Source organism: Pteropus medius, unplaced genomic scaffold (genome assembly GCF_902729225.1).
Source record: "Pteropus medius unplaced genomic scaffold, Ma_sr-lr_union100, whole genome shotgun sequence".
NCBI lineage: Eukaryota > Metazoa > Chordata > Mammalia > Chiroptera > Pteropodidae > Pteropus > Pteropus medius.
The window spans coordinates 4,932,003-4,957,556 of record NW_024354550.1 but is presented as its reverse complement, the minus strand read 5'-3'; the positions used below and the strand labels follow the sequence as shown (position 1 = coordinate 4,957,556).

At 35.3% G+C, this 25,554-nt stretch overlaps 1 protein-coding gene across 4 annotated transcripts in view; it reads right to left on the bottom strand.

The window, feature by feature from the left end:
* Positions 1-12,555, bottom strand: part of ROBO2 (roundabout guidance receptor 2) — a 547,754-nt gene extending 535,199 nt beyond the window's left edge. Inside the window, exon 1 of one of the 4 annotated variants that reach the window (XM_039855108.1) lies at positions 11,582-12,555. In XM_039855108.1, coding sequence (XP_039711042.1) covers positions 11,582-11,642 — 61 coding nt within the window. In that variant the 5' untranslated portion in view covers positions 11,643-12,555. The remainder of the gene's footprint in view (positions 1-11,581) is intronic. The other 3 variants (XM_039855109.1, XM_039855110.1, XM_039855107.1) reach the window with 3 other exon arrangements.
* Positions 12,556-25,554: the final 12,999 nt, after the last annotated feature.

Genomic DNA, 25,554 nt, shown 5'->3' with positions numbered 1-25,554 from the left:
TTATATGCAAATTATAATGAAATGCTCACTGAGTCCAAAATTAGTCTGAAAGCTAAAGTCTTCTAAACTTTACTTCTAGTCTGTACTAGGAAGGAAATAATAATAAAAATATTACTACTAATAAAACAGTAATAAATAATTCTTAAATGGTGCTTACTAAATACTTTTATGATATATACAGCATACATGTATATTTCTATATATGTATAATACATATAATATATAATATATATTTATTCCTTTTATCAACTGAATGATATAGACACTATTACCATGCCCATTTTACAGAGAAGGATACCGAGGCCTAGAAATACTAAATTACTTGCTCAAACACACTCAGTAGTGTTTGTTGACTATCTTTCAATAATCATCTTATACTTCTTCTCTTAAAGACAAAGTATATCACAATTGAACTAGACTTCTTGCCTTTTCCCTAGTACTCCTTTGTCATTTCCATGCTATTTCTCTTGTTATTCCTTTTACTAGAATGCAATTTACAAATTTTCTGCCTATTAAAATCCCACTCTCCCTCAAAAGCCCAGGTTAAGTGACTCACTTGGTGCAAACCCTTCTTCCCAAATTGCACCAGCTAGAAATCAGCTATTCCTTCTCTGAGTTTCCAGACTATATTGTATGTACCTTCAACTCCCGTTTAACAGATACTACTTTTTGTTTTGGTGACTTGAACACTTTTTATCTTCTCTACTAAAGAGTACTCTCCTTAAAGGTGGGAATTATTTAATAGATCCATTTGTTCCTCATTGAGTCCCCAAAATGTTGCCTTGTTTATAAATAGACATTCAGTAAGCATGTGTTAAAGCAAATGAATAACTTCATAGTACCTCAAGTTAACACTCTTGTTGACATGTTGACATGTTCAGAAAACAGCTGGTCATTTTCGTAACATGAGTCTTGTTACAGAGTCCAGGGCTGAGAAGCTGGAAATGGTCTCTCAAGAGAAGCATGGTTTCAAAATGAAACAGCCCTGGATTCTAGTTTCAGCTCTGTCACTGTGATAAAGTCCAAAAATTCTCTAAGTTTCATTTTTTCATATGTCCAACCAATGAGACAGATGTATCACATAATTGTAAAACTTCTTCTAGTTTTGAGATGCTATCATTCAATGATGTATAATTAGTATTGCTAAGATCTCTGCTAAGGGTGACAAGTTCAATTTGGGTTAATTTCATTTTACAGGTCAATTGAAGAAGACTTAGAGAACAATCACTGAAGGGATTAGAAATTAGAACTATTAGAAAATTAAGGCATATTATTATAATACAAAATTTTTTCGCTAAAACATCATATGTAACTCAGAAATGTCATTGAACATTATCTTTCCAAGGTAAATTAAAAGAATATATTTACCTCATACATTGCCAGTGGGAATGTAAAATGATACAGCTCTTTGGAAAGTAGTCTTGCAGTTCCACAAAAGGTTAAACATAGTGTTAGTATATGACCCAGAAATCCCACTCCAGGTAAACACCCAAGAGAAATAAAAATATATGTGTACACAAAGATTAATACATGAATGTTCATAGCAACAATATTTATAACAGCCAAAGAGTGGAAATAACCTAAATGTCTATTAATAATTCAAAGGATAAACGACACAAAATACTATTTGGCAATTAAAAAGAATGAAGTACTGATAGATGCTACAACATTGATAACCCTTAAAAACATTAGACTAAGGGAAAGAAACTTGTCACAAAAGATCATATATTGTATGATTCTCTTTACATAAAATGTCCAGAATAGACAAATCTATAGAAACAGAAGGTAGACTAGTGGTTTCTTAGGGCTGGGAAAGGGGTAGATGAGGAGCATGACACAGGGTTTCTTTTTCTTTCTTTTCTTCTTTTTTTTTTTTTCTTTTTGTATGGTACAAACGTTCTAAAATCAGATTGTAGTGATAGCCACACGACTCTGGGAATATGCTTAAAACCACTGCTATAAGCTATATGGGTGAATTATATAGTATATGAATTACATTTCAATAAAGTCTTGGGAGAAAATACTTAAGTAGAAAAATTTAGAGAATGTCTATGATGGCCTTTAAAAAATACATTTTTCAGTTCAAACTCCTTGATTTTCTTAAAATCAAAAGTAGGTCTATTAAACTGAGTCTCAGTTTAATGCCAGTGAGGGTAAATAGGGTCCTATCCAAGATGTTTGTCACGGCAGATAAGGTTAGACAATGCCCATTGTTGGGGACATTACTTTTTGCCTATAAAATTTTTATTTTTCAATTATAATTGGGATACGATATTATATTAGTTTCAGGTATACAGCATAGCGAATGGAGAACTATATAACTCACAAATTGATCACTCCAAGAAATCTAATATCCCTCTGCTTCCATACATATTAATTACAATATCATCGACTATATTTCTTATGCTACACATTGTATCTCCATGACTATCCTGTAACTACCCATTTGTACTTCTTAATCCCTTTCCCCTTTTTCACTGCCCCCCGATCCCCCTTTTCATCTGGTGACTCTCAAAATATTCTCTGTATCTATGAGTTTGTTTCCCTTTTTTGTTGTTATTTTGTTCTTTAGACTACACATGTACACAAAATCATATAGCATTTGTCTTTCTCTGACTTACTCCATTCAGCTTGATACCCTCTGCATCCATCATGAAATATCTTCTTTATCTTTTTACTTTTAGTCTGTGTGTGTCTTTTAAACTGAAGCAAGTCTTTTGTAGGCAACATATTTAAGGGTCTTGTTTTCTTATCCATTCAGCCATCCTATCTTTTGATTGGAGCACTTAATTCTTTTTCATTTAAATTACTTGTTGATAGATATGTAGTTATTGCCATTCTTTATTCATATTTTTGACACATATTTTTTCTCTTAAAGAAGTCCCTCCAGCATTTCCTGTACTACTGGCTTGGTGGTGATGAATTCCTTTAGCTTTTTCTTGTCTGGGAAGCTCTTTATCCTTCTACTCTGACTGATGGCTTCTCTAGATAAAGTAATCTTGGTTGTAGATCCTGGGTCTTTGTCACTTTGAATATTATGTGCCAAGCCATTCTGTCCTGCAAAGTTTCTTTTGAGAAATCAGCTGCCAGTCTTATGGGGGCTCCCTTGTAGGTAACTAGCTGCGGTTCTCTTTTCTCTTTGACATTTTAATTATGATGTGTCTTGGTGTGGGCCTCTTTGGGTTATTTTTTGGGACTGAGACTCCTGGGGTTGTATGTCTATTTCTTTCACCAGGTTAGGGAAGTTTTCATCATTATTTCTTCAAATATGTTTTCAACTTCCTTGCTCTCTCTTCTTCTTAAGGTACCCCTATGATTCAAATGTTGTTAAGCTTTATATTGTCCCATAGTTTCATTAAATTATCTTCATTTTGGGGGGATTTTTTTTTTTCTTGTTACTGTTCTGATTGGGTGTCCTCTACTATTCCATCTTCTATATTGGTGATTCGATCCTCCTCTTTCTCCACTCTGTTGATTCCCTCTAACGTGCTTTTCATGTCAGATATATTCTTCATTTCTTACTGGTTCTCTATTATAATTTCCATCTTCACTTTTATGTTTTTTATCTCTTTGTTAAAGTTCTCACTGAGTTCATCTCTTCTTCTCCTAAGTTCATTGAGCATCCTTTTAACCAAAGTTTTGAACTCTGCATCTGTTAGATTGCTTGACTCTGTTTAAATCTTTTTCTGGAGCTCTGTTCTGTTCTTTCATGTATGAGATGTTTCTTTATCTTCCCATTTTGGTTGTCTTTCTGTGACTGTTTCTGTGTGCTATCTAAAGCTCCTAAGTCTCCCGGTCTTAATAGCATGGCTTTGTGGGGCCCAGCAGCACAGTCCTGAAAGGGGTCCAGCTGCAGGCCAGGTTTGGCCCCAGCCTATGCTCCTCTGGGGACACCTGATAAAAGTCAACAAGTTATCCACAGAAGGCTGCCACCAGTTCTGTGTTTATAGTTGCCTCAAGAGGCCACGCCAGAAATCGTGGTTGGCTGCTGCAGGTGTGGGGCTTGAGCTGCTCAGCAAGGGGCACAGGGAATGACGAGATCACCACTGGATATGGTTTGGGTAGGGTCGCAAGTTGTGAGAGGCGGAGTTTCAGGTAATCTTCTGAGTGGAGCGACCTCTGTTATCCAGTTTGATGATGTCTCAGCTCTGCACCTGCATCTGCACACTGAGAGTGGGGAGGGCTCAACCAAGGATCAATGGATATCTCTGGCAATTCTTCCCAGAGAAAACCTCTCCTCCAGCTCTCTCACTGAAGGTCTACAACTCAGTGTTCCCCTGAATGTCCCTGGTGCCCCTCCACTCCCACGAGCAGCTGCCCCAGCACTGGAGCTCAAAGCAAGAGAGTCGGTCTCCCTGAAAGTCTGGTCGGTTGTAGTCGCAGCCCCTTTAAGAGGAACATTTGTACCCGCCAGCTGCAGCTGCTGTAGCCTGTGTCGCATTCACCCCCATGAGAGTGGGAAGCCTCTCATTTCCAATCCTTTTTACTGTTCACAGGTGATTTCTTAATTCTCTCCCTAGTGGTTTATCCAGACCCCAGGTGACTCTGCTTGCTGTTTGCTCTGTGGTTTTGTCACAATTTTGGTGCGGTCGCAAGAAGAAATGTACAAAGCCTCTCCCCTCTACGTCATCTTGCCCAGAAGCCTCTAGCTCTTTTAAATACCTCTGGGAATGTTACTTCAAATCTTCCTCTTTTATTCAATTATTAGAGATCTATATATCTGGAGACTAATTGTAGAAGTAAGCTATTTAATTCTATCTCAATACTAGAATAATAGTTTTTACCTGTTGCTAATGCTTAAATGGAAAGCTGCTCTAAACGTACAGAAAAGTCTCAATTTCTGGAGTAGTTATCCTCATACAAGTTAACATTCCTTAGTGCAGTGGGCGTGTGTATGTGTCTTTTACTGTACATCAGAATCATTAAAAGGAGTGTACTACCAAACTATACACATTACTCAGCCATGTGATAGAAAACACAGCAGTGTTATTATGAGAATTGGGGCAGAGTGACCATGAAAACCACCATCATAGAAAATATATTTGGTTAGATGAGGCATATCAAAGCAAATGGTCAATTCTGTATCTCCTGCCAATTGAAAGGAAGAATATTAAATCACCAGAAATCATGATATCCTTTGTGTCAAAATATGCATGTTTGATAACTCTACCTATCTATTTATCTACACACACACACACACACACACACACTTACACACATACACATCACAATATAAATAAACCTAGTTCAAAAGGTAAATGCTTCATGTATTGGGCTGGGGCGTAAAAAAAAAACATCTCAAAAGTACTCCATAAGCACATTTTCACCCACTGAACAAATATTTGAATATCTACTATGTGTTATCTTGTGCTCTACGCACTGGAAGAACATTGATAAACATGACAAATGTAAGTCCCTGCCATAGGCGCTCAATGTTAGAGTCAGACAATAAGCTAACTAACACCTCTACCTATCCAGTGAGAAAACAGTCTTGTATAACAGAGATAGTCTCTCTTGGGAACAGAAGGCAGGTTTGTTTACTGTTTAATATAGTCAAGAAAGTGTCTTCCTCTAGGGTAAAAGTTAGGCAGGTTTACTTATTTCTCATTATAAAAGATTTGGGCTCTCAAGCTCAGGGTTCTTCAGCTGTGAGGCTAATCCACTATGTCTGCATCATCTACCTGGTACTCAATACACTGCCACCAAAGAACTTCAGGGTCAAGATAAATTAACACAGACACAAAGTTATCCTGCTTGCTGTAGCATGACTAATGAAGTCCATCATCTCTTCCCCGGAAGTCTTATGTCTTCTGCCAGCATTCATGAAGGTTTGGCAGTTTAACTTCTTAGCTTGCGAGTAAGGTAAGACGTCAGTCCTTTTACAATTGCTGATGCACACAACACATACACATACATCTAAGAGGTGATAAGTGATATAAAAAGTTAAGACGGGAAAAGGGGGCAGTCTGATAGCATTTTATGGAGAGTAATTTTAGATTGGGTGGACCATATTTCTGAAGAGATATTCGATAGAGACTTATTAAATCAATTAAAAGACTTATCCAGACAAAGGTCTGAAGAAGTACATTTCAGGTAGAAGGAACAAATGCAAAAGTCCTGAGTTAGGAACAGAACAGCAAAAATAAATTTCCAAATCTAGGTTCTACATAGAGAGTGTGAACAGATGTGAGGTAAGGGAGGTAGGGAGGAGCCTGAATTTGAATACTCATAAACTGCTGTGAAGGTTCTGAGCAAGGAGCTGCCATGATCTTATTTACATGTTTTTACAAGGTCCCTCTGGCTACTGTGGAGTGAACTAACTGAGATGGGGGTAAGGTATAGGGTTGGGAGAAGCAGAAATGAAGCAAATGATCATTTATCAGGTATAATAGCTCAGATTTTATCCAGGATGGTAGTGGTTAAGTTAGTAAAAAACATTTGCTATCTAATTATTTGAAAATGCATCAAAATAATATGATGAATGAATGGATGCAGAGAGGGATGGATAAATGGACAAATATATAATAATCAAATATAGTTAAATAATCGTAGAATCTAAGTGGGGATATCTGTTGTTCACTGTACAATTCTTTCAATTTTAATGTATGTTTGAAGATGCTTTTAATAAAATGTTGGAGGAAAATCACAAACACAAATAAAATTATTGGTATTTCAAAGGGTTGTAAGAATTAATAAACAGAAATCTCACTTAAATTGAAATAGGGAGGTCAGAATAAAAAGTTCTCACACCCTGCCTGGATCGCAAAGCAGAACAGCAGAAACCCTGTTTGTAATAACCCTTCTCAACTTCCTTTTTGTCTCTATGAAAGAGCTTCCTCTTTGTTTTAGCGGACTTACACATGGCTCACCATGGTTGCATGTACCAGGCTGCAATTCCTTGTTCCTAAATAAACCCATTTTGCTGAAGAAATACATGGCTAACTTGTTTTATGGTCAACAGGGTTTACCAGCAAGTTGAATATGGGCTGTGAGAATGAGTCAAGAACAATTCCTAGTTTTGGGTCATGAAAACCTCTGTGAATAGTGATTCCATTTACTGAGTTGGTGATTATTAAAAAAAAGGAGCAGATTCTATCCCAGGCTTCAGTTTGAAATATTCTTATCAGACATCAAGCAAAGGTGTCAAATAGTCAACTGGATCTATCAAGCATTGTCCAGGCACTGGAGCTACAATGGTATATATGAGAGCCAAATTTTGCCTAATAGAACTTATATTACTCCACACAATAATTAGGAACATTTGAAAAGTATCAGTTTAAAGATGGATTTAAAACCCATGCAACTAGATAGAAGATCTTAAGGATTAAGTGCAAATAAAGTAGAAAACACTAAAGCTTGAGGCCTAGGTTACTCTAACACTGTTTTCAGTTAGAGATAGGTATTCTGGGTGAGTATGCTACACTTTAGATGCTATATTAGATCTCTATTATGGTAAAGCACACTGCTGACACATTAAAAAGTTTGTGAGAATTTCCCCTAAAAGACTTTATGTAATGATTCATTCATGTTTTATTTAATAATTAAAAAACAAGAGGAAAATTAGTATCAATATCAAAGTAGTGATTTAAGTTGATACATCTATACCTGAAATACTCTAAGAAACATAACAATACTTTCCTTTAGAAACAAATCTACAAAATGGTACTCTGTAAATTTCCATTGTCTGCTTGAACTATGCCCTGTAGGCTTCCGTCTGCCTAAACTGGAAAAAGATAGGCTCTATAAGAACAAGTCTGCAGAAAGTTATACAGCATGATAAAAGAAAAATGATGAGTCAAGATCCCAACCGTATATACCCAAAGGTAAAACATTATTGCAGATTTTCTAAATTATTCAACAAACACCCTCACCTATTTCTCCACCAGGTCCAAAAAAGGAGCAGTTGGAAGAAGAAACAAAAGAGAAAGAAGAAGAAAAAGTGGAGGAGTTGGAGGAGAAATAAGTAAAAGAAGACTCTTTTTTTTTTTTTCTAATGCTCTACAAACACCAAATTGTACATGGGAAGTAAATGTATCCCCGGTAGATTGCAGGAACTACTGACGTAGATATTACTAGATACACACATCCAACATACATAAGCTCCTTTCATTACTATAGATGTATCCAAATTGATGCAATGTGCTTACGTATCCATATTTTTATTATCAAAGATGCTATTTTATACAGGCTGCTCAAGGATGAGATGGCCAGAATTGTTCTTTCCATAAATCATGACTTTTTTTTCTTTTCTGTAAGGTACTCTTTTTTGATGTTCTAAGAAATCCTTTTGGTTTATGGTCCACATGTTGCCTGGAATCAAAGGTTATTCAAACAAAGCCAATTCAAACGTGGTATTACTGCACAGTCCCAAAAACAAATTTCAGGTTACTTATATGCAATTCAAGTTCTAAAATGGACTACATATGGCTACAATAACAAGCCTATTACTGAAAGAAGCACTTTAGCAAAATGAATAAGCCTGTATGAGATTATACATCTGCACTTTACACACACATTATCTTGATCTCTCCAAATATAATGTGTCCCATTTCGTTTAAGAATATTTAAGGATTAAAGATGAGAAAACTATTTTCATTTTAAAAACATTTTTTTCCACAAGTATTGTAAAATTATTGAATTGACAGATGTGTGGGATATACATGTAATTAAAAAGTCTTGTGATGGTTCATTTTAGTTCCCTGCAAATGGTTGCAAAACCATATTTTTTTAAAAAATAGAATCTGGAGAACAAAGGTGAAACTCAATACATATTCTCCTATTATTTAAAGAAAAATCTGCATTTGGTTAATTAACCTGTATAAAATAATAAAATGTGTATTTACATCCCAAATAGAAAAAGTTTGCCTGTTGTTCTCAACTAACTTAATATTTATTCTCTATAGATTCCTACAGACACAAGATATTGAAAAATCATAAATAATATTAGCACATACCATCTATGAGGAAGAAAAACTCTAACATTTTTCATATACCATAAAAATGTACATATAAATAACCCAGCAAGCAAATTTCAATGCAAATCTATGTATCATTTGTCACTGAATAAAATTAATTTCTGTGTCTAGCACAAGGATAGTCAGTATATCTTTGAAATGGTACAAGGCTCTCTGAATTTGAAATTCATGGGGGGAATGAGCACACACTTCTAAGAGGAATAATAAGTAAACAGAAATCATAGAATTCTGGAAGAGTAAGAAAGCTTAGAGATCCTACCAAGAAACCCTCTCATTATTCTGTGAACACTCAGTGCCAGGGTGTTGAAATGGCCTAGAGGGCAGTGTTGTCTACATCCCAAATTTCCAACAATCCCCATGGAGAGGCTGTCATCATTCTGGAGTAAATCAAAGGCAATTCAGTGACAAATGTATGATTTACATAGTGATTCAGTAAGTGTCCACAATTTTCCTTTGCTTTTGACATAGATGCTCAATACAAAAATTAGTTACACACACGCACACGCACACACACACACACACACACACAAATTTAATGCTGCCTTTTCAACTCCTCAACCCTTTTTTACTATATTTTTTACAACATTATTATGAATTTTGCTGAATAATTTTGGCCCAGACATAAATTCCTCCTTTATCCTATAAAATTATTCAGAACAAAGGTCCTAGGTGTGTCTCTGGGGCAGGAGGGGCAAGGTGGTGGGGAAAGGAAAGAAAGAAAGGAGAGATAGAAGAGAGAGAGGCAGGGTAAAAGAGAGGGAGGGAAGGAGAGAAATGATGTCTTGCTACTGCTGTTCCAGCAAGCTGGTTAATTGCATTTGTTTCATATATCTCCAAAACTCTGGAACATTAATTACATTCTGTAATACCAAGCTCTTCTGATTCTCTCTGTCACTTCCACTGAGCAATTTAATTGTATTACTCCTAGCCATACACTGATTTGGAAAAAAAAAAAAAAAGCCTTGGTGAAAATTCTGCGTTCTAATAATATATAGTTACTGCATGTATTTCTGATATTGAAATATGTAAATTAATGTCTTATAATGACATATCATCTAAAAAGTTATATGAAAGTCATCATGAAAATGAAACACATTTGAAAAAACATGTAAACCTTTTTGTTTACAATGTAATGTAATATAATATAAACATATTATGAAGGTAAATGTATTAAAGAAAGCGCATGGTGAATGATTAGATATGATTATAGATATTGCCACACTATGATTCACAATTATTAATTCTTAAACATCTACTACTTAGAAGGGAAAAAGAGAGAAGCAGCACTGTGCCCACGAGAATGCCTTTCCTACTATCGCTGGGGGCAAAGGTACTCATGTGGTCCACGATTGAAAACAGCCACTTGACAGTAGGTAAACTCATCTGTATTGCCTCATGTTTATAGGAAGGCTTCCTTTTTTAGTCCAATACATTGGTTTTGGTGCAGCAGTAGCTGCCAGGAATAAAGTTAGCTCCTACAGGCAATGTCCCAAATAATGAATTTGTCCATAATGCATATGCTGGAGGAAAGTTTATGTAGCAACAAGCAACTATGATGGCTCAAATATTTGGATCAGTACACCTCAGATTCTTTGCAAGTACAATAATTTAAAAACTAATGTACCATAATTCACATTTTTGAGGGGGTGGGAATCCTCTAGTCTTCTCTTTAAACCAATTATTTCCACTGATATAAACATTTTAAGTCCCTAGAAGACTAATACCAAATGTCCTTTTGACTTTCTTCTTTGAACAAGCAAAAAAAGCGTGTTAATGATTACTTCTACTTGTCATTCAAAAGAGCTCCCAAAAAAAAAATTTTTTTTTTTCAGTCTATCTCAAGAAATTGACTTCCAATGAAAATATCCCAGAAAACCAAATCTGAACAAAAGACAGGAGAATCAGAGGCAGAACGCCGGGCTGCTTGACAGACTGACTCAACGTAGAGGGAGACACCTCCAGCACCTGTTTCGGATCCCCATTGTGTTTGCCCCTGGGGACAGAGCTAAGTGTTCCATGCCCATAGCCTGCCCAGAGCTTATGCTTCCCTTTTCCTGGAGCCTTGCCCAGACTTACTTTTGATAGTTTTCTCCCTATGATCTAAATTCTTCATTCTGATTTCATTCTAGGAGGGTACTCGCTAGAACGAAAGGGATACACATTAATCTCCGAGAGACCCTGTCCCATATTCCTAACCCACTGAACATTTATTAGAGCATCTATTATTATTATTTTTCTTCACTTGAATTTCTAAGCCAAAGTTCAGATACAAGAACACCAAACAGAGAGCAACACCAGAGTATTAGACTCATTCAAGAGATTTACTTTAAAATTTCTTTTTCTAACAAAACTATGAACTCATCATTTATTAACCAACTCCTCTATTAGTTAAGTAAATTATAACAATAGGTGACTACTAACATGTTCCACTTGCAGTAGTTTAGAAACAAAAGATTTAAAATTTCTGTCCCCAAACATTCCCCATACCTGGACTAATACACATAATGTCATTTTATTCATAGTCTACATTGCATTCAGAAAGAAACGTTTTGTTTTGTTGGGGGTTTTGGGGGTGAGGGGGAGGAATAAAAGCATTTTTAACTTACCATCTACCCGAACATATAAAAATCCACAGAGTAGTAGTTGTGTAAACATCAGCCGACTCATTTTGACATATTAAAAAGGATCCAGATTGTTAAGAAACCAATCCCAGAGAGCAAAAGTACAAAAATAAGTATCAAAAGGAGAGGTAGGTCCAAAGTTCAGACTTTTCTAGATGCTAATTAAAGTCAAGAAGAGCAAATCGCAAGAACAGAAGGGATTAGTGGAGAGATCTTGAGTGGGCACATTTAGATCCATCCAAATTAACCGTGGGCACTCCAAAGGCTGCTGTATTTCCACATTCTGGCTTCTTAAATTCCCACAAATTCAGCCCAGCCGTTGGGATTATTCAAGAGTGTCTAACGCTCACTCCTCAGTCTCCACTGCAATCCAAAGTCAAGTTCTTTCTTCAGAAGTCAAAAAGATGAAGTGAGAGAAAAAAGACCTAATTCCTAGAAAGTGTTCCACAAACTTGCCAGCGCGCTGCCGAAAAATCATTGGCCTGCCTACTGGTTTTCTTCCCCCGGGTCTCCTTCTCGGTAGCAGCTCCACGTCCAGAGTTTTTTTTTTTTTTTCACTTAACTTCCATAGTCAGGATGTGTCAAAGCAACACTTTGCAGGCAGGCCGACTTGGCGGGCCTCTGCTTTGCAGCCTTGTTGCCTCCCTTCACCTCTCTCCTTTCAAAAAGAGAGGCAAAGGGAAATCAAGACGACTTGGGTGGAGAAGGCGAACTCCTGCGTGGTGGGGCTGTAGGGAGGGAGGGAATAAGGGAAGGAGGGGAGGGAGGGACAGAGCTGAAACTGCTGCCACCCCCGCGGTGCCGCCACAGAGCGACAGTGAACACAGGCGGCTGCGGGCCAGAGCGAAGCGCAGCGAGTGAGCTCAGGAGGTGGGGAACGGAAGAGAAAGGGAGTTCGCGGTCCAGCCGCCAGCTTGGGTCCCGCCGCCAGTCCCCGGGTCCAACTGCCGCTGCTCCCGCGGTCCCGCAGCAGAGCGTCCGCCTCCTCCTGCAGCTGCGGGCGGTGGAAGGACTTAGAAGAGGGAAAGCGAGGAGGCGGGAGGGGAGGGGAGGAATGAAAGCTGCAAGGCGTCTGCCCCGGGGAGGGGAGAAGAATGTGGGGGTGCTCTGAACCCTCCACCTCCGCACTCCGCTACGAGTCCGTGCAGGGGGCGCCAGCCGGCTAGGCAGCGAGTGCGTGCGCCGGGTGGGGGCGGTGGGGGTAAGGACTGGAGAGCCGAGGGTCCAAGGGGGACGAAAATTAACAAATTCAGAGCCGAGGCCACGGATCAACTCCTTCCCCTTTTCTACGCCTCCTGGTACCCCTCCTTCCCGCCTCGGGAGGCGATAGGTGGACTCTAGCCTCCTGCTCCTCGCCACGTCCGGTTTAATGGGCAGGTAATTTTCTCGGTGAGTGATTTCATGGAAGCCTTTCCTAATTATTCACCCTTCCGTCTGCCGAAGATGCACGCGCTTTCTGGAAAAAGATCATCCTCCAGGACCCAGGGCGCAGCCTCATTACCCGTTAAAATCACACAAGCACTCACTCTTCACCTTTTAGCAAAATGAAAAGGTGAGCGGGAGGGAGAAAAGGAAAAGAAACAAAATTATCCACCTTTTGGAGCGGAAAGGTTGTGTGGGCGTGCTTCCTACGTCGTTAAAAAGGCACAAGAAAAAAACAGGGGTGGGTGTACAGAAATCTCTAGCCTCCACTGGCTTGTTTTAGCCAAGATCTATGGTCCCCCGAGGAATCCGGGATGGGGGGAGGGTTGGCGGGGAAAAGGTGGCATTTCCTCTTCTGTTATTCGGTTGCCTTATGACCCCTCAAAGATGAGTGTGACGCAGATTGTGGGATGCAAGGGAGTTGAGCAGAAGACGTTTAGGATGGGGAGCGGGGATCAGAGAGCTTGGGGGTGAGGGTACCCGAAGCTCTCACCCTTCAGAGTAAGGAGGGTACCTCTTGGAGGGACAACCGGGAAGCAGAGGTCGAGGAAAGCTGACAACCCGACTAGGTTAATAGAAGCTCAAAAAGCCGAATTCCAGCCCAAGGGTGACAAAACCCTGAAAATTAACCCACCAAATACAGGCCATTCAGGACTGGGGATGATTAAGGAAGGCCACATTAGATCAAAGGGATGCCGGAATCTGCCGTGCCGCCGGTGTGGCCAGTGCGGCCGGGCCCACGTGTGATCACAGACTCTCTGGTAGCTGTTTGATGCTTGTTCGGGTGATTAGAAGGCAGGTTATAGAAACTCACGCAGATCTCCAAACCCAACTAAGTCCTAGACGGTGAATCTTTAGTTCCCCCTACTGGAAAGTATTAGGAAAGATTCTCTCCGTTTTATGAGGCCGTTTGAGGCTATTGGTGGAAAAGCCTTTTGTTTGGTGTACACATTTTGGTATAGCATCTTAATTTAGCTCTCCCTTGCCTATTGTGTACGTGAAATTGTGTGTTTCAAAAAAAAAATGGCCAGCTACATTCAAGCAATTAAGAGAGTTCTTATGGCACCTCAGCATGCTCGAAAATTATGGTAATGAAACATTCCTGCAAAAGAATAAAACAAGCCACTTTTCTTGTGAAGCATTAAGAGTAATTTAAGCACACTTTTGATCTACATTATTTAGGTGTAAAAAAATGCATTAGTGTGCTGAATTTAAATCACTTGCATTCTTACAGTCATAATTCTGAATTTATTATTGTTTTACCACTATGAAAAAAGACTAAACTTTTTTTCTTCAAAGGGTCAAGTTTAAATTAGGTGATACTGTTGTCTTGGAAAAGTCAAAAATGAATTGGGTTACCATCTCTCTTAACTATCTGTAATACTGAAAAATAATTGATGATTCTTTAGAACTTTCATTTCACACATTCTGACTAGGTTTAAATTCAAAGATTGGAAAGTCTACCTCATTTCTTTAAATGATGTGCTTCCATCCCCAGTCTCTATCTCAGTCAAATTTCCTTACATGGGTGCAATAAAACACATTTGGAAAATAGAGTATCCCTAATAAAATAATGCAGAAATTAACAAATTACACTGACTTAAAACTCTTTAATTTTAAGATAAATTTCAGAAGGGAAAATATTGAAATATTTCATCTGGGAGAGTTTTTCATGGCTACTCATTTATGGGGCAAAAAAATAGATTTGATTTCATGCTTATTATATTCACCATCTATAGATACTTTTCCTTAAGTGATTTATAAAACCACTCAATGACAGAAAAGGTATGTGTGGGAAGTAGGGGCAATAGGTTGAAGGAGAAAAATGGGCAGAAAAATGCTGCCTCATATCTCACAGAAAGTTGTCCTTGTGTAGAGTATGACAAATCACCTTATACAGAGAAAAAGTTTATTTAAGAGACATCTCTTTGGTTACACTATTTGCTTGGCATTTGGGCCAAGCATCATCATTTTGCATTCATAATTACCTACTAAAAGTGACAGAGCACATCACCGATTTCAGTCTGATGCTACCTTTTCCCCATGCATTACCTACATTATGTAATACTGTCTAAAAGAAATTTCGGGGTCTATATTCTCTGATTTTCTTAAAGATAAACTCATAAATGATGTTTTAAAATAATATTTTGTCGGTATCTCATTTGATATGAAATGGTACCAAGAAAAACTGATGATTTTATAGGAATCTCATACCAAATGATAGTTTAAGATTATGACCAAAACTCTCATACCACGTAAGCAACAGTAATAGTAAGAGTAGTGTCGACAGACAGAAATGTAATATGGACATTAAATATAGGGGAACAAAGACATCACCTTCCGGGAAATTTGATAAGATCTGTATATAGAAATGTGTATTTCAATTAAATTAAAACCTGAATGTTCTAGTAGAAGTTGGAAATTCAATTTTAACAGTGTCAGCTTTAAAAAAAACTTTTTTTAGGTTTTCATTAAGACAGAAAGCCAGAAATGGCTTAGAACAATGAAGCCTCACCACCACCAAATTAGAAGGTTTAAGATACAGAAAATTGAATAGGCATTTGGCTTCAACATCTTTCCAAATACAAATTGTTTTTTCTTCTCTAAACAAGCAGCTGAATAAAGAGAAATGTACATGGAAATCTAGGCTCCTTTTATGTAAAACTTGGAATGGTATTATTATGAGCTCAAAATGTGCCTACCAGATAAAGATATATTTTAATACATCTAAATACGACTATGTGTGAGACTATAATTAACCCTAATTTGGGTAAGGTGATCAAATGGCCTTCTTTGTGATTGCACTTCTGAGTTGGCATTCAGGGAGAACCATAAAATACCCATCTGAAGGGAATCTGCACAATATAGGATATAAAATAGTAAATATTTATTTTCCATACCAGATTCTCTAAGGATGTAGTATAAATCGAAAAACGCCAGTTCATTATTTTTACTCTTTCCAACATTCTCTCATTACAATTGCAAAGTGATATATGTAAATCAAAGGTTTGATCCATAGTAATAATTTCAATATCTGCTACAATGTGGTGAGCACTTGCTATATGTCGGGGGTGATTGTAGTTTTTTAAAATTCATTATACCTTTTAATTCCAATAAGAGCCATATGTGGTTGATATTATTCCCATTGCACAGATGAGAAAAGTGAAGGTTACATAAATAACCGAAGTTATTAAAAGCTGCAATCTTCCTTTGAATCTAAATCTGACTACAAAATTTATGCTTCTAAGTGCTAAACTATGCTTCCCGGGATTATTTTAAGACAACTTCCACATGTAGAAATTCTGTAACACTTTAATAAATTGCTTTGATTGATCAATTTAAGAGAATCCTTGATGCACCAAAACATACAGAAATATGTGACCAGTTTTTGTTTCCAAAATTGAAGAATCTTTTTAAATCCAAAAGAGTACTGTTTGTTATCTGTTCAGTTTGAAATTTTCTATGTAACATTGTCTTATACTACTATGCAGAAACACTACATTTAGATGAAAGGTATAAATCATATCTACAAAAGGACACAGGGCAATTAAAATAAGGGAAGCATTAAAAATCCAGATCACATGAGGATGACTCATTTGCTCCTAGGTGTTTTTTTTTTTGTTTTGTTTTGTTTTTTAATTCTCTCCACCTTGTTCCAAAAACAATTTGAAGGAGACAAGATAAATTGCATATTGCTCTTCTGAAATATGTTCTAAATTTCTGATGTCAACCAATTCATTTTCAAGTATCCACTAATATTTCTCTCTGTGTAATAAGTCTGCCTCTATATGTATCCATCTATGATTAGCACTTTTGGTATATTACATGGAGTTACTAAAATATTCTATTTTTAAAGATCTAAGATTTAAGTTGACTGAAACACAGCAGTAGTTCACAAAAATAAACTGTTTTCTGCCAAATTCCATCACTTGTGGTCAAAAAGGATTTTTCTTCTGTAAAATCAATTTGGAAAATTATTTTCTATCTTGATTGAAAATTTAGTAATACTTTCAAACTTAACACAACTTTTGAATAAATCAAATATTATAGTAAATAATAATATTTGGGCATAATTTTTCTAAGTGCATATATCTTAAAATTTGGAATTTGAAAAACACATAAAGGTATCTCAGAGTTTATGGTTGAGATTTTGTCTTCATTATGCCAGTTCTCCTCATTCTGTGGTTGCCCATTTCCCCCTCCTTCCATCTTAGTAATGATTGAAATTTCAACCTCTGACATAGTTAAAAAGTAGCTCTTTGATAAGGAAGATAACCTTTATCTAGATTAGGAAAGCGTTTTCAAAAATAAGCAAAGTTTTCAGCCTCACAAAAATACAAAATTATCTCCAACTATAACTCTATCTATGTGGCCTCAAACCCGTGACAGGTTAGACTTCATATGTGTGTACATTTTTTCCTGCTTATTATTTTATTATTTCTATTTAAAACTCTCATGTTCTTACTTTAGTACATAGCCTAATTTCAATGATGTTAAATAATACACTTTTTTCTATTTTTACACCACAATATCATGAACCCAAGAAAATTCCTTTGATTCTTTGCCAAACTATTTTAAGTCCATCTGCTCCAATTTGGACTTCGTATAATTGAATTTTAGTAACACATAACTGTAATCCTAATAAGAAGATTTTTTTTTAATCTGAAACGGAATTTTTGTTGTTCTTAAAAATAGGGATTGTCAAATTAAAAAAAAAAAAAAAGGCTCATCATACCTATAGGTCCCAGATTTTTAAAGTTATCTGCTCACTGAGTTGCTTTTAGATATATTTAATAATAGATTCTTCAAATTTGAAAGAAGTTACTTATTCTCCCTTACAATAATATCATGGAATTAATCCAAGGGTACATGTAATCTAATTGAACTGTCTATGGTTCTATCACACTGAAGAACTAATCTGCATGGGAGCAGATTCTGATTTTCTTCCAATACTCAAATGACTTATTTCTGCCTGATGAAATAATTTTGGACTGTCTGTGGAGTATTCGAAGTCCTTTTTAACACAAATACTAGGTTTTGAGCTGTTACATAACAGCAGAGACTCTCAGGTATGTAACAATTAAAATTTTATATAATTTTTTATATATTGTATAAAAAGTAATATAATTTTGTTTTAAAAAATGAGAAATGTAAATACACATTCTCTTCTTTAAGTGGTAAAATTAAATATATGGAAGAAATCATTATGGTCCAAGTTTATAGACAAATCTGTAAATGAAAGAAAAATATATAAAATACTTTATATCAAAATATCTCAGTTTGAATGAAAAATTTCTCTCTTAATCAGTTTCTCCTAAATAATCTACTCAGAAAAAAGGAGTATAGGAATGAGTGTTTTTTGTTCTCTGAGTAATTTTGGCTTTTCTATTATATACTAATATTAATGTAAGGGAATCAAGAGATCAAATGGTTAAAATTGAAAAATGATAGTGTAGTTTTAAAAATAAAAACAAGCCAATATGATATGGAAACTGTACCATTTGGTACAAATTATACAGTTTCCATATCATATTGGCTTGTTTTTATTTTTAATATACTTTATTTTAATTAATTTCTTATATTCTGTAGAAATGTGAAATTTAAATATGTTTACATCTTTATCTAATATAAGACATATTAAGTATCTAAATGAATTTATGTTTTTAACAATGAGAGAAAAGTTTCACCAAATATCTATCTTTTACTTTCTCATTTTCCTAAGACTACTCATCCATGATTTTTTCCTTCAGCGATCTGGCAAACATAAGTGTTTGAGGTACTGATTGGTATAGACAGAGTCAATGAAAATTATGTAGCATGATGAGCATTAAGGGATTTTTGTTTTCTTTCGTAGCTTGTCTCTACGGCTGGCTTAAGTCCAGGTTATTACTTAACTATTATTTTGTTTCTCCCTTCTCCACTTCCCACCAAACACACATTAAGAAGACATTATATCACAAAGCTGAAAAAATTAGTCATAAGGTTTTAGCAGTCTATTTTCCAGCCTTCATTCTGAATCATGTTTAAGTTATCAAAAAGAGATGAAAACTTACTTTATTTTAAAGACTTCCAGGGATTTTACAACATTCTTAAGTTCACCATTCACTCATCATCAGGAAAACTTTCGTTTTCTGCAAACTAACTGGGAAGTAGCTTTTCTACTTTATTATTTCTGCACAGAGAAGGAATAATGAATAAGCGAGTAAATGTGACTGAGAGCTAGAGCTCTGGATCAAGTAGATCTGTTTTCAAATCTTGGTTATACCACTTACAGTGTGATCATAACAGTTGTCTCAGCCATAAAAAAAAGATAATAATAGTGCCGACTCTGAAGTGTTTTTTAGATGATGCATTTAAAGGACTAGGCATGATGTTTGCTTTAATTGGTTTCTAATGCATAGGGTTGTTAGTATACTAATGAATCTCTACCATGATGACAAGCTGTATGTTAACAAAGAATTATTTGTTTTCCTTCTTCCACAGAGAGGTTGGTCAAACTGCCCAGTATTAGATTAGATCATGTAATTGTGTTGATTAGATCATGCGACTGACTGAGAGCTGGCCTTTGAAATGCAGGCACTTAGGTCTAGCCTCTAAGATACCTCTCATACTAACCCAGTGCTCTGACTGTTCTGTCATTCATTGGGCAACCAAATCCTAAATCAAATACCAAGCCACCAGAGGGAATAAATAAGTCCCAGAATGAGTATGTAGAGCAGATTATCGCACTCGCTCCCAAATGCTTTAAATTTTGAGTAGAAAAAATATAGTAGCGTATCCAGACAAATATAATCAGTTGCTTGGAATATTGCCTAACATTTAAATGGAAATGTAATATATTTTTTTCACAGGACATTAGACCACAATTAATATTATAACAATATCTAACTTTTAAAAACTATTATGTGGCAAACACTGAAATAAAACTTTTATATTTATTGTCTTATTTAATTATCACAAAGTATATGAGTGTGGTATTGGTTTTAGCTCCATAATTAAGAATAATGAAAAATCAAATTGATGAAGAAACTTTGAAAGTGTCATAATTTGAAGCTGAGATTTATATCCATTGTCAACAAAGGCTGTGATATCTCCCAAGATAGGTTAGGTTTTTCTACCGCAGAGTTTCTCAAAGCTTCTTCTTTTTTTTTTTTTTTTTTGGTTACTCTCTCAGGAGGATTTTTAGACATTTCTGTCTTAATCACCTCCCCATGGAATTTCAATACCACAGAAACTGTCTGTATGTTTATGTGTGTATGTATACATAAACTTTATACATAAAAAAGTACATTTTTTTTTTTGCTTCCAAGAACCAATTTTGCCTCACACCCATTTAGAGTGCATATTCTACAAATACAAACAATCCCCAAATCTCAAGCGAGAAGAGTTATTTCTTATTATATTGTAAGTCTGCTGAGCACTTTGAATCATCCTCATTCTAGAACCTAGGTTACTGGAGCACTTATTTTCTAAACAAATGGAAAGGCAGAATACGGTTGTTACATCCTCTGGCTGTAAACAAATGAGACTATTTTTTATATTTTATTACCAAAGCAAGACAAAAGACCCATCTTACACCCCTTCTAACTGTACTTACTGTACCATATATCCACCCCCTGAAGACTTTTTTTGCTTTTGGAAGAAATTATTTAAATTCATTATGGTAATATGTTTTATTGCAGGCTGAAGAGAAACCTTGATTATTATATGTTTCTATACTGTGCTGAACAGTGTCTTTCAAACTGATGTCCACCTAAAACCTCAGAATATGACCTGATTTGGAATTAGGATCTTTGCAAATGTAAAGAAGTTAAAATGAGTTCATACTGGAGTAGGACAGATCCTAATCCAATGACTAGTGTCTTTATAAGAAGAAGGGAATTTGAATACAGACACCAAAACTGAAGGGAGAAGACAGCTATGTGGAGACATTGGTAGAGATCGGAGTCATGCTGCCAAATTCTAAGTAATACCTGGGGCCACCAGAACCTGAAAGAGGCCAGAGAGAATTTTTCCCTAGAGCCTTCAGAGGAAATATAACCCTGCCAACACCTTGATCTTCAGGCTCATAGAATGGTGAGAGAGTATTTCTGTTGTTTTAAGCCATTAAATTTGCAATACTTTGTCATGGCAGTCCTAGGAAATTAATACAGCTGTTGCCTGTTCTAACAAATTTGAAATGAGAAAAAACTTTTAACTTATTAAAAGCCAGGTAGATGAATGATAAATTAGGAGACTTGGAGAGAACAGTAATATGCATTCTGAATCTGTTTAAATCAAAAGCTTATCATATATGAACCTAGAGAGTACTATGCTAAGTGAACTAAGTCAGAGAAAGACAAATACCATATGATTTCATTTATATGTGGAATTTAAAGAATAAAATAAATGAACAACAGAAATGGACTCATAGATACAGAATAAACTGATAGTTGCCATATGGGAAGAAGGTTGGAGGGTTGGGTGAAAAAAGGTGAAGGGATTAAGAAGTACATATTGGTAGTTACAAAATAGTCACGGAGATGTGAAGTACAGTATAGGGTATATAGACAATAACGTTGTAATAACTGTGTATAGTGCCAAATAAGTACTAAAATAATGAGGGGGATCAGTTAATATTTTCTACAAATAATATTATGTATAATATTATATAACATATATTATTTAATATATTTAAGATATAATATTATATTATTAACTATTATATTGTACTACTGAAAGTAATATAAAACAATATTGAATGTCAATTGCATTTGAAAAAATACTTTAAAAGTTTATCACATATGTACATGAAGAAAAATAGACAAAAGCATATATAAATACAAAGAAAACAAAAATAAGAGAACAATTAAATTTTTTAAAGTTTACTTTGAAAGATCTATTTCAGAATTTCAGAATGTAATGCTGTCTTTAAGATCATCTATTATAATTTTATTATATAGCTCAAAAATAGGAGGTCACTTTAAATTAGTAATAGAAACCTTACCTTATCTTAAATTAGTCTTTTAAATTTATATTAATTTAACATAGACAATTTTAGAATTTAGATATTGTCTTTGCTTAATTGTTATTACTACTGCCGGTGATTTCTGATTAAAATTGAATGATATACATATTAGTACATTTTAAATTCTTTGTATAATTAAAAACATATCAAAATTTAAAAATAACTCCATATCATGACAATATTAGAAGAAATAGTAAATACTATAGTATCTATGTGGAAATATTAAGTAAAATATTCCTGGTTTTATTGATGTTTTTACAGAATGCCTCTTGCAAAATGTATCAGTTTAGCACAGAACCAGATTTATACAACTGCCTATGATAGTAAATATATAAGACAAACTATTTCTTCTGTTGATTTATTTAATGTAGCCTTAGAGAGGAAGAAGTCTTAATTCCCATTTTTTTTTTTACAGCTTTTCTGTTTTAAAATAAAGAAAAATATTGCTTCTTGGCCTTTTGGTTAATATCAAGTGAAAATAAAGAAAAAATTAGTCAAATCTCAATTTCTCTGTTACTGGTCCAGTTTCCATATCAGATTTCTTTCATTCAATTAAAAAAATTCAAAATATAATATTATTTAAACTTAGAAACTTTCAAAATTACTAAACACATTGCCTATCTTGGCAACTTTGTTATATGTACATTAGCCCTGACAGGAGCCATAATTATAATCATTAGCAAGTAACCAGCGTGCACGTGCGCACGCACACACGCACACACACACACACATACACACACACAGACACTGGGCCTCTTCCATCAAATTAAAAAATATATATATAGTCTCATAAGTCTGCTACTTTCAGTCTAAAGCAATATCCATAACAAAGATTTAAATGTATCACAAGCTATATTTACACAGAGAAACATACATGAAATCAAGACCAATATCTTGAACCAAATTCATAAATAGACATGCTAATCAATGATACTTTGCACAGTAGTTCGTGCTATGTGTGTTTCAAAATCTCCTGTGAAAGGGAGGTGCTGGAAAAAAGAAAAAAATTATTGATTGTCTTATAGCCAGCAAAGTAAGAAAATGGAGAAGTTAGATATTAGAAGATTTTGAAAAGAAAGAAAACATTCATAATAGCGTAGGGCCATAAATGGAAGAAAGTGAGAAGACTTAAATATGTAGAACCAAAAATAAGGTAGACAAGGATATCAGATAGTTTTATAAAGTTTTCGGAGGACTTAAAACAGATCAGAGAAGGATAAAATACTATTTATTATGAACAACAAAAAATCGAGGCTCTGAGAAGTTAAGTAACTTTGACAAAAGTACAAAACTAAATGAGTTCTGAGAACTGATTGATTGAGAATTCATTCCATTTCCACTAAACCGTGTTAACTATTATAATGTTAATCATTATTGTTTTCTGGCTATAGACAAATATTTTAAACTTGAGAAAAGCGTTGACAATTAGTGGACTAGGGGATTTCAAGAGCAGTTCCTGGTCTATTAACCTTGATTGGATATGAAAAAGGAGTAGGGAAATGAAACAGAGGAGAAGGAAAACAAAGGTAGGAGGACAGAAAAGCAGGAAAGTAAGGAAGTAGAGAGGAGTGTTTGATACGTTTGGTTTCACTAAAACAAACCTAGATAAAGCCATGAGATTCAATATGCCTTAGACTTCTCATTTTGCTTTGTAGCTGTTACCAAGTATTCTTTCTGATTTCTGTCTACCCGCTTTACTCTTCTCATAAGAAAACAGAGATATGGCCTCATTTTTTCACACCACAGAACTTTTGAGCCTGTTTAGCTGTAATTTCCTCCCACTCCCACTAAATTAAGTATGCTAAGTGGGTCAGAGAGTAGTACTTGACATTGGTACCCTTACTAGAGTTCTGAGTTTGCCTTCTATAGTCCTTAAGCTAATCTATTCTTAGAGGACTATACTAACTGCACTAATAAAGTACTTTGCAGACATAAATGTGGCAAAGATGTTAACAGTTTCTATCATACTATATTGAAAAAGTTAAAATAACTTAAGTTCTGTGTAGCAATTTTTTACTCAGAATTTCGTTTTACATTTATTGCCCAATTTACTTTTGTTGCTATATATGTTCTCTCGCATATCTAAACTAGTAATGTCTGTGTGTGTTTTTTGCATGAACTTTAAAAGCAATAGTTCGGCAATTCAGTATCAGCCCCTCTCACATATACAATGCCAATCTTACTGAAGATGTCACTTTCTGAGTGTTTGGACCATCAGTCTGACAATAGACCTAACTGCATTAGGGGGTTCAGGGGGACTTTTCCTACCTATTTCCCTCAGACTGAGATTTATTTTCTAATATGATGTTGTCATCACTATTGTCATCAGAAAGACATATAAAGGGATTGTTAACATTATTGTTTGTCAGACTTCTATATTAATTTTCCTTGAAATAGTATTGCCTCAACTGAGGAATAGAATTATATTTTGTCTTGTCTCCAGAAATGCTTTTAAATTAGAATTGATGTTTGAGCTACATTACTCTTCACTGCTGATGTAATTTAAGTTTTTATTTATTTGTTTATTTTTTAATTTGAATGTTTGGTAAGTAGCAGTATGACTCTATTCCTCTAGTTACAAATCCATTAATCACTCTCCCTCAAAAAAAAAAATGTTTTATAACAGTAGCTTTTATTCCAAAGACAAACACCCAAATATATTATCTTAGTAAAAGTGTCTGCACCTACTTCTGGATAGGTCTCTTAGGCATGAAAAACTTTAGTGGTTGGAATAAAGGGGAGGTGGGGTGGATGATTCATTTGTTCAATTCACTCAACAAATCTTTATTGAGTGCTGTTGTATGCCAGGTTACAACAGGAATAACATTTGCCTCATAAACACACATTGCCTTTCTGGGTTTTAGGTCCTCCACCTATAAAATGAAAGAGCTGGACGATTAACTTCTAAAGACTAGTCCCCCTAGGAACAGACATTCTATTATGTATTTTGGTCATGGAGAAGACATTTCCAAGTATTTTAGCTCTTATATCAATAATTGGGTCTGAGCCCTTTGCAGAAGATAAAGAATCATTACTTTGTGTTTCAGATTCTGTGAAATAAAGTTACTTTAAAAGCTATGATATTAAGTGGTATTTATTTTGATAGTCTTTCACTGACACATCTGGTCTAATCCATTATTCTTGTATTTATGTGAAGCTGTCAGACTGTTAGCAATTTTTCTTCAGGGCCAAGTGAAGACTGGAAAGTTATGGTCATCCCTAGTAGCTGGTTCATCTGTTCCAAAACAAATGAATACTTTACCTGACTTATTCTGATATCACAAGCTTCTATTAAAATAAAAGAGGATTCTAGCATCCCTGATATAAAACAGCTTATAGTGATACAGATATGGATATCATAATGGTTAGAATTTATTCCTGGATATTAAGTAGTCTATAGGGATTTCATCGAGTTATAGTATTAAAAATCAGTAGGACTGAAGGAAACTACAGTAGGATCTCATGATTAAAGCAAGAAACAAGAACTTAAAACTAAACATGAGCAAAAAAAATAAAAAGCATGAGCCTA